This window comes from Pseudopipra pipra, chromosome 1 (genome assembly GCF_036250125.1).
Source record: "Pseudopipra pipra isolate bDixPip1 chromosome 1, bDixPip1.hap1, whole genome shotgun sequence".
Lineage (NCBI taxonomy): Eukaryota > Metazoa > Chordata > Aves > Passeriformes > Pipridae > Pseudopipra > Pseudopipra pipra.
The window spans coordinates 150,501,357-150,515,892 of NC_087549.1; the positions used below are offsets into that span (position 1 = coordinate 150,501,357).

The 14,536-nt window shown below is 39.5% G+C and overlaps 1 protein-coding gene and 1 long non-coding RNA gene across 2 annotated transcripts in view; both read right to left on the minus strand.

Annotated features, from left to right (window-relative positions):
- Positions 1 to 3,640: 3,640 nt before the first annotated feature.
- LOC135404252 (uncharacterized) lies at positions 3,641 to 11,248 on the minus strand. Its single transcript, XR_010425605.1, has 2 exons — positions 10,315 to 11,248; positions 3,641 to 4,720 (listed from the first exon to the last, which is right to left on the minus strand). It is a non-coding gene; the product is annotated as an uncharacterized LOC135404252 (long non-coding RNA).
- Positions 11,249 to 12,294: 1,046 nt separating this feature from the next.
- Positions 12,295 to 14,536, minus strand: part of LOC135409439 (sodium channel protein type 5 subunit alpha-like) — a 30,348-nt gene continuing 28,106 nt past the window's right edge. The window contains exon 23 of the mRNA XM_064645022.1: positions 12,295 to 14,434. Coding sequence (XP_064501092.1) covers positions 13,335 to 14,434 — 1,100 coding nt within the window. The 3' untranslated portion in view covers positions 12,295 to 13,334. The remainder of the gene's footprint in view (positions 14,435 to 14,536) is intronic.

The window sequence follows — 14,536 nt, forward strand, 5'->3', positions numbered from 1 at the left end:
TTTTCTTTGTCTGGCTGCTTTTTTTTCTCAGCAATTCTTTGCTCAATTGCAGCCAAGGACTCAGGGGTGAAACGTCGAAAGCTGTTAGTTTCTGATGACCAATACCAGTGATCCATTTTTCCTTCTGAAGGTTTGTTTCCAGTGCTAGAGGCAATTTAAGTAAAAATGCTATGAACAATTAGAAAATAACAGAAACAACACACAACTTTAAACTACTATCTATTAGATAAATGATTTCTGACTTCTATGAAATCCTACATGAAAAGTGAATAGAATAGAGTAGAACAGGAATTTCAGTTGGAAGGGACCGACAACAACCATCCAGTGCAACTGTCTGAGCAATTCAGGGCTGACCATGTTAAAGCTGTTCCTAAGGGCACTGTCCAAGTGCCTCTTGAGTACTGACAGGCTTGGGGCATGGACCACTACTCTAGGAAGCCTGTTCGAGGGTTCAACCACTCTTGGTAAAGAAAGGCTTCCTAATGTCTCACCCAAACCCACCCCCAGTGCAGCTTTGTACCATTCCCACACATGCTGTCACTGGATACCAGGGAATGAAGCTCAGCACCTCCCTCTCCACTTCCCCTCCTCAGGAAACTGTAGAGAGTGTCGAGGTCACCCCTTGGCCTCCTTGTCTCCAAACTAGACAAGTCCAAAGCCTTCAGCCCCTCCTCACAGGACATTCCTTCCAGCCCTCCCACCAGCCTTTTTGCCCTCCTCTGGGTGCATTCAAGGACCTTCACATCCTTCCTAAATTGTGGGGGCCAGAACTGCACGCTGTGCCCCATGTGAGGCCACCTCTGTGTTTGCTCTGTTTGATGCACCCAGGATATAAGGCAAAACCAACTAGAAGCTCATTCATTTAAAAGAAAGAGTAATGTACAACAAACCCCCAACAAAGATCAACACCTAATTCTTTGAAACACTCTGCATTTTTCATTGCTGAGGTCCAGCTGTGCTATTTCTGTCTTGTGAGCTCACTTATGGACCATAGGTGTTAGAGAATCAATACCCTCTTTTAATTACTGCTCTCTTCTTCAGATGCCGATATATTTCTTAAAAAAGAATATGCAAATAATAATCTTTGTGCAACGATTTTGTTTGGGTTTATGGGACTTGGGTGGTTTTTCTTTTCCTCCTCTGGGACTTTCCAAGGAAGTTCAGATCTGATCAGGAACCACAGCTCAGAGATTAGAATTTGCCATGGTAACAAAATGGAAGCATATAACCAAAGAACTGGTACTTTGCCAAACCACACAGACCCATTTCCAATTGAAAGCTCAAAAGATAAAGTGAAAATCAAGATGCTCTTTCTTGTTTTTTTAACCTTTAATAATTCTAAGATGATCAATTAGATCTTCAAAGCAATTTTAAGGACAACAGAGAGACTGAGCTTTTAGGGAGCAATATTGGCTGTAATAAATGAAACAAAGAAAAATGTTTTAGCAAATACAAACATCGTTTTAGTATTACAGATTTGGGAGATGAATTTTTGAAAAAAAGTGAAGACTGAACCTGACAAAAGCAGTGATCAAGAGCAAAAAAACCTTACACATTCCCTTCAGCAACAGTGACCAGAAGTCATAATTGGACAAGCATTCATGGACAACATGAGAGGATTTCTTCAACAGACCTGTACCAGCCACATACTAATGCTCATATAGAACAACAGACTTTTGGGCCTTTCAACAGCTGCCAAGTATTTACAGGTTGTGACTTGAGTTAGGAAAGAGGAAGCTAAGAATATGTGACTGAAAAAAAACCTTGTGATATAGATGGGTAAATCATTTTAAAAAGACAGAGTGACTACTCAGAATTCCTGAAGCTCAGCTGAACTCAGTCACCTCGTCAGCTGCTGAACCAGCTGAATTTTTAAGTCAAGACACTGAGGTAAAGTGTTACCCTTAGAAATAATTTCAGTCTTTGCATTAGACAGAAAGTCTCCCTAGTTACTGATTCTGGGAGGGAAGACACAGAACCAGCATTCCCAGAAGTAGCTGAAGGACAACTGAATGTGATTTCTTCTAGAACCTGGGAGAACAAACTTAGGGGTGTGTAGCTACAAGGAAATTGTAACAACACACTACCTAAAGTATGCTGCTAAAGGCAGATACAGTGCTCGAGTCCAGATCTGCTCTTTCCGCTACAGGACATGAAAGAAATTCCCATTTAAATTCAATTAAGAATTGAAAATGCTGCAACAGGTTTTGGTATCTCTGGCCCCGTAGCAGGCAGTGGTCCATCAGTAACAGATACAAATTGTGGCAGGAAGCATGTAATGAGGAATTGTGGGATTTGTAGTTTTCCGGTCTCCCACGCATGCTCAGTGAAACACTTGATTGTCATTGGTTGAGAGATCATGGGACACATTCGAACGCTGTATTTAAACTGCTGCCTTTGTAATAAAGTTAATCTCGCTGGGCCAGAGTGGTGTTCGTGCCTTATCCAAACACCTCAACTAATGCACTGAGGGGTCCTTCAGTTACCTGCCACTCTGGGCAGGATCAGGGATACAAAAACACATCTTCAAATTCAACTTTTGCTTTTAAGTGGAAATTACTTATTTCTCTCCTCTTGAGAGGAAGTGAACTCAGTGTGCATAGCCAGCCCAGCTTTGAGGTCAGTCTAACTGGCTTAAGGCTGACCTTGGATACTGCAAAAATGACACAGCAGCTTTTCAAGTCAAAACCCGAGGAATTCCACAGAGACTGATCAAATTTACTGAACAAATGATGTGCAAAGCAATAGAAAGAGATGAACAACAACTCATTAAATGAAGCAGACACTGGGCACTACTAAAGTACAATTTGCTATTAAAATTTCTTAAGATAAAAGCTGGGCTTTGGGACAATTTTCTAGAATAGCAAAGTAATGCCAAAAAATGAATCTATTAATACAAAGTGTTAAGAGACACAATTTACAAGATGCTTCCTGGGGCAATGACTTATCATTAGAGATGATAACTAACAGATTTTGACTTTTGCATTGAAAAACAAAATACAAATTCAAGGCTTATACACAACTCCTTGATTTGGTTCCATCTATACAAATTTCAGAACTCCTTTCAGTTCCCTAAAAGCACAAAGAGTTCCTTTTAGGTGTGGCAAGGTAACAGCAATCAAACTATTGACCATTAGATCTCCAACAGTCCATAAAAGTGAAATTTAAACTCATAGAACTGCACAGTAAAACACAAGCAAAGTCAGGAAGGGGCATTTTTGAGGAGTTTCTTGAGATAGGAAAACTAGAAGGAACATAAACAAGAAAATGTCCTTATTTATGTTTCAATCTAGTTTTAGCACATATTATAACCACTTCTGTGCCCAAATTATTTCTATCCATTCCCTTCTCAAGAGCCACCCACCGAATATTTCCTGTGAGCACCTGGATCTGAAAAAATAAAGAGTAAACTAACTGCTTAGTTTGGTGTTAGGATGCATTCAGTGGATTCTTCCACAGGGGAATAAAGATGTGTTCATTTCTTCATCTGGAATAAGACAAAATGAGAAAGCAGCTCAGAGCAACACCATAGGAAACAGGACAGACAAATCCCTCTTTTCTATGCTGTACAATACCTTGCCAAAAGCTACAGTTATCACCTACTCAGTTTTCATAAAGACTAAATACTTCTACTCAATAATTATCACAATTTTCTTTATTTAAATCTCAGTAGTTATCAGCAGATCTAAGAGATTTTAGTCGTTTATAAAATCAAACTTGGACATTCTAAAGGACTACGGTTGATTCAAATATTCATGGCCGTTTCTTCCAACTAGGACTTTATCCCTCGTTCTCTACTTCACACTTGCTCCCTCAAACCCAAGAAAAACTTTGTGTTTAGATTGTTTGGATAAATATCTACCACTTGGTTGCTGGGGAGGGTTCTCTGGGGGGTGTTGTTTGGTTTGGTTTGTTTTTTTAACAAATGTAATATACAAAGTTATTCAAAATATTCAAATAAGAACATGCAATATAATAAAATATACTGTAATATAATCACTCATTACTTCCAAAATCAGAAATGTATGCAACAGGCTGGACAGTGCACTCCTTAAACATCAGGAAAAAAATCACCCACCAGCATTTCTGGGAGAAAGACATGCCAGACTTGTGTATGTAAAGAAAATTCACTATGTCAAGATGAGTATAAGATTAATACTACAGCTGATTTGAGGAATGCCATGCATAAGCTGAAACAACAAAACAAGACAAAAGGCAGTCAGTAATTAATATGAGAAATATATCAGTATTTAGTAAAATGTTTTCCTGGTACATGGATGTTATAGGAAGAGCTACATATTTACAGCCATATAGTGATTGTATATTAAAGGCACATTTTCTTATGCAGCTTCGCCCTATACCTCAAATAAAACCACATCTAAGACTTAAAAACCTATGTGTACGTATTTTTATGTATATAGACACAACTTGTATACACACATCCCTGAATATTTTGATCGAAATCTCATAGACATAAACTAAAAAAATAAGCAATTGAGATTTCTCATGGTATAAAAATATTTAGCAAAACCAAAAGGCTTACAATATCCCCTTCAAAATAAAAAACCTTCACACTGCTTTCTGAAGCTAATGTTGTCTGGCTTTTATCTCCAAAGAGGCAGAAAGTCTTTGTTTTCTCACCTTCACCATTCTGTTCCCAAGAACATCCTTGCTCCCTGGCCATCTCCCACGCAGAAAGTTTTCTTATGTACTGCAATACCTGGGGGAGGGATGGAGGGAGGAGCTTGGTTACATTTCTGACAGCAGTAAATGAAATTTTGTGATCTCACTGACAATACTGTACAAGAGGGAAAATGCTTGGGTGATACCTTTGAAGAATAATCACCTAAGTATTAATCCATTATGTTCTTTCTGCTGAAATTACAGTTACATTTATTAAAATCAAAGAGGGATTTTAGTTCAATTGGAAATATATGTGTAAGATATAAGAAAGCAAACGGTTTCCTGTTCCACATTTCATTCTGAGGTTTCAACCAGCTGAATTTTCAGGCATGTATTAAATATTGGCACCAAATTTACCTTGTAGCAGAAGCTTTTGGTTAGAAATTAGAGTTACATACCATTCGTTTTTATTCTGTCTTTTCTATTTTTCAATATTCCCAGGCTATTGTGTATGTTCATGATATCTTTTACAGACAAAATCTGAAAGTCAAATATACTGTCTCTTATATACAAGATCAGAGCCCAAAATACATTAAGTATCACACTATAAAACCCCACAACATTTATCCTTGGATCTGAAATTGCTTGTATTTATTTAAATAAATATATAAAGCCTGCTAGCAACAGGTATTGGAAAGTAACACAAACACATTAATGGCAAGCCCTGGTGCTAATTACAGTTATCACTCTTAGTTACATCAACAGAATCCATTACTCTCTAAAGTTTTTTTCTTCTTTATCGAGTGAGACATAAATCTTTCCTGACAATAAGGGAGTTACTCTGGGCTTTGCTGGGAGAATTCTACTAAAGGAACTGTGCTATCCTTGAAAGCCAGGCTGCCTAATGCAGGCAAACACACAAACAGTGATCAAACACTTTGCTTGATAGGTATCATCAGGGAAGGAGACAACTAAAAGTGGTTTTGAAAGAGATAAAACCCTAAGTGTCCTGTGGGACAAGCAACAGTAAGACGTTTTAAGTTGCAGTGTAAGTTATTTTTCCAGAAAACAAGAGAATGTTCTTGAGACAAGTTCAATTAAGAGAGGAGAATTTTGAAGATCACTAAAGCATCACTATAATGGCACCATAACTGCCATGGTCAGAAGCACCCACATTTATAGGGATGCACCACCTAATGCCATGAAATGCAAAAAAGTTCTCTTCCTGCACATATTTATTCTGCTGCATCTTCTTCATCCATCTGTCCCTGTGAAAAATGGGGCTCAGGGAGTAAAGACAGACTCCAACAGAGCCCTCTTTGCACATTGTAATACCTACAATCTGAAAAGAGAGAGCACAGAGAACTAGATCTTTTTCTGCAGCAGTTTAGGACTTTCTGCTAACACCAAAACATTTAGACAAGTAACTTTTCTTGTGCTACCATGGAAAATCTACATTTTCCTCTTAGAAAGGCAGTTTCTGAAAAAGTGGGGAGGGGGCAGAAAACCAGCCTCATAGTGACAACATTGTTTTCCTCCCACTTTCATTCATTATTCCTCAGAATACTGAGCAAAAAAAGGATAAGTTTAACAAGAAAAAGATAATGATCGTTATAGAAATTACTAAAATTAACTTCGTTATAGAAATGGCTTTAATTTAGTCACCGCCTTCTTGGCATGGATCTGTCTCTTCCATTAACTGCAAAGTACAACCCTCTTCTTTTTCCTCTTTATTGCCAGAGCACAAGACAAATATTTTTTGTTGGTAGCATTAGCACACCACCATTAGTTTAATGACCAAGATTGTATAGATATCAAGAGGAGAAAAAACCCACAGATTTTTGCATATTTAAATATATTTTGTAACAGTGCCATAACTCTAAACATTAGTTGCTACTTTTAATTACAGATCAGATAAATGCAGGCATTAAAGATATCAAGGCAATTGGCAGTTCCTGCACACTGCATGACCCTCTTATCCTCAAATTCTATCCAGCTGCCTCATCTGCCAGCTTCTTCCCAGTGAGAAATGCTCTGTGGTATAATCCTGGAAATCTGTGTCCTGTTCAGTGGGAAAACAGATACTTCACACGTTCCTTTCTCTTAGAGGGAAAAGGGTTCATACAAGGTTTCTCTTCCTATTTTTCCCATTTATGGGAATAAGACAGCTATTTCAGTTCCTCACAAATCCAGCAAAATTTACCTCCTTTTCCAATTTGATTGCCCCTTTCCCTCAAAGGCTCAGTGACCACAGAACCCCTGATATAAGTGAGACATCTGAAATTCACATATTGAAAAGCTCCTTCTCACTTCAAGATACATTTGTATTATTAAGATACTGTGAGTGAATTAGGCTAAAATTACAAGATCCCAGGTGGATACAAGAGGGAATAGAACATAAATTTCCAACATATATGTCAGTATCATCAACTTATATATCTGTAAATCTAATCTTGAAATTTGCATACTGACCTAATTCTATAGCCTATCCACATATTATTCACTCAAGCACAAGAAGTTTGAGTAAAAAAGTATTTTAAAGAGAGAAAACACACACATTCATCAAAAGTTCCATGGAAAAATAAAACTCATTTTACTTACAGGTTAAAAACTTCCAGTAACTTCAATCATAATAGTTGAAAGAAAAATTACCCAAGCCTGAGAAAGGCATTTCATATTTTCAAGGAATGAATGCTGCAAAACAAAGTCATGCTATCTACAACTAGATCATGTCATCCACTCATGAAGAATTCTATTGAATTTCAAATAAATATCTTTCTGAGTGTTTTAATTTAGATCAAGAGTCTCACAGAGACAGATCATGACTGTTAATTACAGAGTTTATTGCACCTTCTGGTTATGGTTCGGTGTCCATTAGACAAGCACTGACCACAAGTGAGTCTGAGACAAACACAGTGATGACAATGATCCTCCATTAAAACCACCAAATTCAAAGTACTGTTCACAGAGAAAATCACACAAAACACAGGAGGAACCGTTTACATGTTGGAAACCTGAACAACTGATTCCATGACAGACAGATTTTCTCAAAAGAAAATCATAAAGACTTACAGATGAATGAGAGCTTTAACACTGTGGGTCTTCAAGTTGAAGTTACAACCCGTCAAATGTGGACCAAAAAAATGGAACAAGTATTTAACAGGACAGACAATTAAGTACCAAAACAACTTGTGAACACTTGTGGCCTTCTCAAAAACTCAAAAATATTAGTGTCACATCACTTCAGACCTTTGTTTTTGCATCCCCACCTGGCTCTATATACATATATATGAACACATGTACACAGGGAATTCGTAACAGATTTGCATGGGGCAATAATTCTTTATAACACAGATCTGGAGCACTGTAACAGTTGTTAACTCTGATGCCTCCAGCTCAAAAATGATATTTCTTACAAATTTATGTCATGAAGGAACTTCACTGCTCCACAATAAAATTTCATATTCTTTGGTAATTCAAGCATTTGCATTGGATACACTTGCCACGAAAATTATTTGCAGAGATTTCTGTTGACTGCAGCTGCAACTTCAGAGAATTTGCAATCCTCCTTCCTTTCCCTAACCAAAACTGGCATACAGGGAATGCCATTCCCACAATTTGGGAAACACTATAACCTCTGGCAGATCCCATTAAGAGTGATTTCTAAGTAATGCACACACATTTATTCCAATACAACCTCAAAGGCATCCTTCATGGGCTAAATTAATTCAGTGGCTGGCCAGAAGCTTTGGGATTCTCCTTAATTTCGAGGCTGACTAATTTCAAGACCTAGACGAGATACCAGGAATGTCTTACAAAATATCATAACCCTGGAACAAGAGTAATAAGGGACACCAGGAAAAAAAAACAAAAAACAAAAAACAAAAAACAAACAAACAAAAAAAAACAAACCCAAAAAAACAAAACAAAACAAAACAAAACAAAACAGGAAAAGGAGTGGGGAAATCCATCCTCTTTGTTACACTTGGAACACAGAATAACTACATATTAACTACACAATAAAACCAGAAAGGACACACAGAGAAACTAATATCATGCAAAATATCTAAAGGCATGAGTCTGTCACAGAAAAAAATGAGGGGCTCTGGCAAATAAATATCTGTGAGATAAATAAAAGGTGCACATCGGACTGTCTTAGCAAAGAATCTAAGTACATGGTGTATTTGTCCAAACACTAATTTGCATGTTTGACATTTCCCCGTTTTTCATGCTCCACAATGAAATAAGAAATCACACAGACATGAAATTTGGTATTTGGTAAATAGCTAATTGACTTTACAGAACAACAGGAAATAGCTTTTATGGGAAGTACACGTTAAATGCATTGTTACACAAAGTAGCTCTCTGCCTAATGATCTAATGTACACTGAAGAAGTCTGAAAATTATGTCAGTGCCTGAAATTCAAGTTATTCCCTCTGTTCCTTCTTAGTGTTCTGAAAAACAGTATTAGTATTCTTGAAGCTTTTTCATTTCTCAAGAGTAAGATGCTAAAAGCAAAATATTACTCCTACAATCTCTGAAAGATTTTCAGCATTTCTTGCAGTCTTGCTAAGAGAGTTTATGAGATCTCACCTTTTATTGCATGGCTCCCAACATAACACAACAATGAAATGACAAATGTAAGAGCCCTAGCCACTTGGTTTCAAACCTATTTGTTGCTGTAGCTCCCTGTAAAGTTAAAGTCTAAAGTTCAACATGTCAAGAATGCAACTTGTAAAAACTATGTAACACCAAACAACTTTACAAATTGAAAACCAACAAAAAACCCCTCAGAATCACAGAATAGTTTTGGGCAGGAAGAGACTTTAAAGATCACCTAGTGCCAACCTCCTGCCCCTTTCACTAGACCAGGTTCCTTGGAGTCCCACCCAACCAGGCCTTGAATGGATGGGGCATTCACAGCTTCCCTGGGCAACCTGTGTCAGGGCCTCACAGGGGAGAATTTCCTCCTAATATCTAATCTAAACCTTCCCTCTGTCAGTTTGAAACCATCCCCCCTTGTCATCACTTGTCCTGTCACTACACAGCACTACTTGTAATTAGTCCCTCTCCATCTTTCCTGTCGTCTCCCTTCAGGCACAGGAAGGCCACAATCAGGTCTCTGCTGTGAGTGCACATCGATGGCTCATGTCCAGCCTCTCACCCACCAGCACCCCCAAGTCCTTCTCCAGAGGGCTGCTCTCGATACATTCATTCCCCAGCCTGGATTGATACTGGGCATTGCCCTGTCCCAGGTGCAGCAACTTGCACTTGGTTTTGTTAAACCTCATGAGGTTCACATGGGCCCACTTTTAGAGCTTATCCAGGTCCCTCTGGATGGCATTCCATCCTTTTGGAGTATCAAGTGCACCACTCAGCTTGGTGTCATCTGCAAATCTACTGAGGGTGCACTAGATTCTTTTGTCTGTGTCGTTGACAAAAATATATGTAGGGATAGATACAATTTTGGAACAATTTGTGACGGAAAGTTAGAAAGTCAGTTTTTTCTAGGAAGGCTTTCTGCCTAAATGATAATTCTTTCTCCAAGGCAATTTCAATGCTTTTCCCCCCTGCATAGCAAGAGAAGATGTGAGCCTCTCTCTCTGATATGTGAGACATACACAGAGGCCTTGGGAAGGCAGAGTAGAAACAGAGAGGATAAAAGGGGCCCTGAGGGGGTGGGAACTCACCTTTTTTCCTGGGAGGCCTGATGCGCCGTATCATAAAAAACTGGTTCTTGAATTGGAAATAAACCTTTTTTTAAATCCTTCCACTGCCTTGGAATTCTTGGGAAGAATACATGAGTACGTTCACTTTACATTTTTGGTGTAGAATTGGCAGTTCCCCAGAGTAACCCTGCAGTGGTTGCGGAGGAGATCAAGGACTGGGGGGCCATGTCACCGGCCCCCTGTGTCATGAGACATCTTCAGCCTCTGTAGTTGCCTTTTTCACCACAGTGTCTCTCCTGGAAGCCTGGCTTGCCTTGAGGTCTGTGACAGGGGCGGGCCAGGTGGGATGGGTTCTGCTGACTGGATTTGGAGCCCTGGACCAGGAGATTGTGTCTTTGTGGGGCTAAGTAGTGGCCTGGGAGCAGCAAATTGATGGCCTGGAGCATTCACGATGCTTGGAACATGCAGCGTTAGAGGCTTTTGGCCAGCAGGGTCGGGAGCTGGAGCTTCTGGTGTCCCGCACCGCTGGCACACGGCCAATGGAACAGGGTGCAGGTACAGTCTTGCCTACCCGAGCTTTTGCCCATATGAATCCTTCTCGGGGTCCAGGGAGGTGGGATGGAAGTATTTTGACAGAGTCTTTGAACTCCGAATTTGACTGTAGGCCTAGGCCAGCAGACATTGGCCTAGTGCAAGCCCGACCCCCGATGAGACCACTTTTGCTCAGTGGGGCGGTGTGGACTGCAAAGGCGTGTTCCCCAGAGGCTTTGAGACAGTCAGGATGGCGATGGGGCCTTTGTGTATGGGAAGTTTTGCTCCCCCCTCCTTCCCCCGCAGCTGTTCAGAGCTGTCTCTCCTGGCAGGGACTGGTGTGGGGGCCCTGGCTCTGCTGGGCTGCTGTGGGGCCCATCCTTGGGCCGCAGGGGTTGGCGGCCCCAGCCCCACTTACCGGGCTTCTGACACTGAGAAGGACTGTCTAGTTTGTTTTGTTTCTCTGGTGTGTGTTGGCCCCTTTGATGGATCTGTTTTGAGTGCTACTCGGGCAAAGATGATTATCTGCGAGTGTTCCATTTTGGTCAAGGAGGGGGTAAGTGGCGGCCCTCAGCTGCCAGGGCAGGAAGATAAAACCACCTTGGCCATGTCTGCCTGCTCAAAACTCATATAGTGTTTGGGAGGCAGCTGTTACATATGACCTTGTGGACACAGCCCACCATTTGCTTCTTGGCAGGTGCCTGCCTTAACCCACTCCCCTCTGCTTCCGTCAAGGAAGTAGTGGTATGTGACTTTTTTCTAAAGTTTTTGCAATCAATTTAATATCCCTGGGCAGAAGTGTGCAAGTGTGACACCTCATTCACCGAAGATTGACCACATTTTAAACTACACTAAATGCTGCCATCTAATGGTACCTGATCACTGAACAAAAGCTGTCGGCTCAGTCCAGCTCTCAAAGAACAAAATAGTTTCACCTCACAAGCATCACTCTGCATGAAACAACACAAGCTGGACAGGAGCAGGTCTCAAGCAGAGCCACAAATATCTCTGCAACCCTCTACCCAGTGTGGCAGCTCCCAAGGGCAAATTCCTGAGTTATTCTAAGAGGTCCCATTTCCTGGGATGGTGACTCCACCAGTTCCCTGGGGAGCCGATGCTCAACCATAATAAAGCCCATTCAAACCATACTGTATCTGGACACCTAAACTCTTAGCTTTCCTATGTCTTTCTTTGTCCTGAAATTATTTTAGATTTAACAATATCTGTCATATTTAATAGTATTTAACCCAGGAAACTACAGTAAAAATTGAGTAAGTACCTTATTGTTCCTGCTCTTCTTGGCCTCCAAATGATAAATCTTTTCTGATTCCCTGTAAAAAGTGAAACATTTTGATTTCTTGTGCTAATAGGTAGCTACTTCTGGAAAATTGTATTACCCCTCTAAGAACACTTTATGTCTTGTGATAAATGAAACTGAAGATACTCCTTACAAAACAGACAAAAGACATATTAAGCATTTGAACTCTTTATTGAAGAATCTAAAACAGTAGCATTTTATTAGTGGTCCTGAATCCACCATGACACTTCATCTGAATAACCTAAACTGCAAAAGAATCACTAAAATATTATTACACATTGTTCATGCATTTTTTTCAGAATCAATCAAATAAATGCTTCCCCTAGCTTTTATTAAATTTTGTCTCATAAGATATACCATGAACTCCTTTTCAGAATACTAAGTAATGCTTTCTATGACATTTGGATGATGATGAAAATTTATGTACAATGATTCTCAAGATTTTCTGGAAGCAATACCCCTTGTATAACATCCTTTGATTTTGGTAACTAGGATTATGACAATTTTCATACACTGAATGATACAAAGAACAAATTATATACAGCTTTTATGCACAGGCAACTGAGGATGATCTGCTAAATCCATTTAGGTGCACATATAAAGACATCTCTAAAATACTTAAGCATAAACAAATCCACCCAAACATGCTAGGAGGAGGATGGTCCCAAAACCATCAAAGTCAGAGGCTGATTATACTCGAGTTTCCTGAATGAGCTCTGTTACAGAAGTGCAGTAATTAGTTCATTTTGCGACAATAAAGCCTAGTTGGAAATATTGGTTATCTCTAAAGAGATATACATTATTCTAGAGCCTTGTGTGTTTATAAATCTGTGCTTACAACCGACCTTTTATGGATTTCTTCTGTAAACACATGAACTAGGACAAAACTAGCAGGTGAAAAAATTAACCCACCTACTCCACTAACTGGGAAAAAAATCCAAGGTTTGATTATCCTCCAATATTTATGACATAGTTGTTCAGATCTTAATCATTTTAAGGAGAATTTGAAAATTTGAACAATCCCAATACTGGAAGGCTGCCACCATTATTCTAAATTCAGAGTATTATACTCTGGGATTCACATATTGTCTCCATCTGAAAATCAGTGACTTTGCTTTAAATGTCAAAAATGCTGCAGCCTGGGGTAACCTTATATGTCCAGCTTATTTGTTTCAGCAAAAGCAACATAAAGTCAAGGGAGAGATGTGGAAGAAACAGGCCGTGATTTATGTATCTTCCTGCCACTACTTTCATTAAGTATTGATACAATAATCTTTTGCTTCTCCTGCATTTCTTCTCCAAAGACAGCACTGTTCTGTCTGTGACGGCATAATAAAGACGTATTTTTGAAAGAACGCTGTATCAAATACCTCCTGAAGGCCTTTTGGATAATAACTGCTGATACCTCCTCTTGTTTTCTTTTAAATGTAGAAGAAATTGGCCTGTGAGAACTTTTAGATGGACTGACAACCGCGAATTTTTCTTCAATCAGTAACTTAAGCGTATCAAAATCTCCACATTCTCCCAAGACACGTTTACTGAAAGCAAGCAAGATATCCAAGCAGTGGATCTTATCTCCACTCACTAGAGGGAGGTCCATGGATATGAGCTGGATGTTATTGGGCTTTGGAATGCGCAAGGGTTCTGCCAGAGCATCTGCAAAGTCTGAAAGAGCAGAATAGTCAATAAACTGTGTTGCCAGAGGATCAAATTTTCCCCAGGTCTCATAAAACATATCAAAGTCCTCCTCACAAAGAGGATCTGTGCTTTCTTCAGTGGCAACACTGAAGTTCTCTAAAATGACAGCTGTGTACATATTTACAACAATGAGAAATGATATAATGACATAGCTTACAAAATAAAAAATACCAAATGGTCTATTTTTGCAAGTAGTTTTATCTGTCTCTGTTAAATTTAAGTTGGGAGCACATGTACCAGATTCACTTAACAAAGGGGCCAGAAGAGTATCCCAGCCAGCTGACGTTGTAATTTGGAAGAGACAGAGAATGCTACCAGAAAAGGTTTGAAAGTTGAAAATGTTATCAATCCCACCTTCCCAGGGAAGACAGGCAAAGTTTGCCATGCCCACAATGGCATAAATAAACATAATTAGGAAAAGCAAAAGGCTAATGTTGACCAGTGCAGGAAGAGACATCAGTAATGCAAAGAGAAGGGTTTGAAGTCCTCTCGCTTTTCGAACCAATCTCAGGATTCGGCCAATTCGCACCAAACGAATAGTTCTCAAAAGTGTAGGAGAGATGAGTTTTTGAAAGGCTTCAGAAACTCCAATACCTTTGAAGGGAGAAAGAAAACAAAATGTTGTCAAGCCATATTAGTCAAATTGTTGTCTGCTTTGTTATATTCTGTGCTTTAGGTGTCAGAAGTAACACTGAC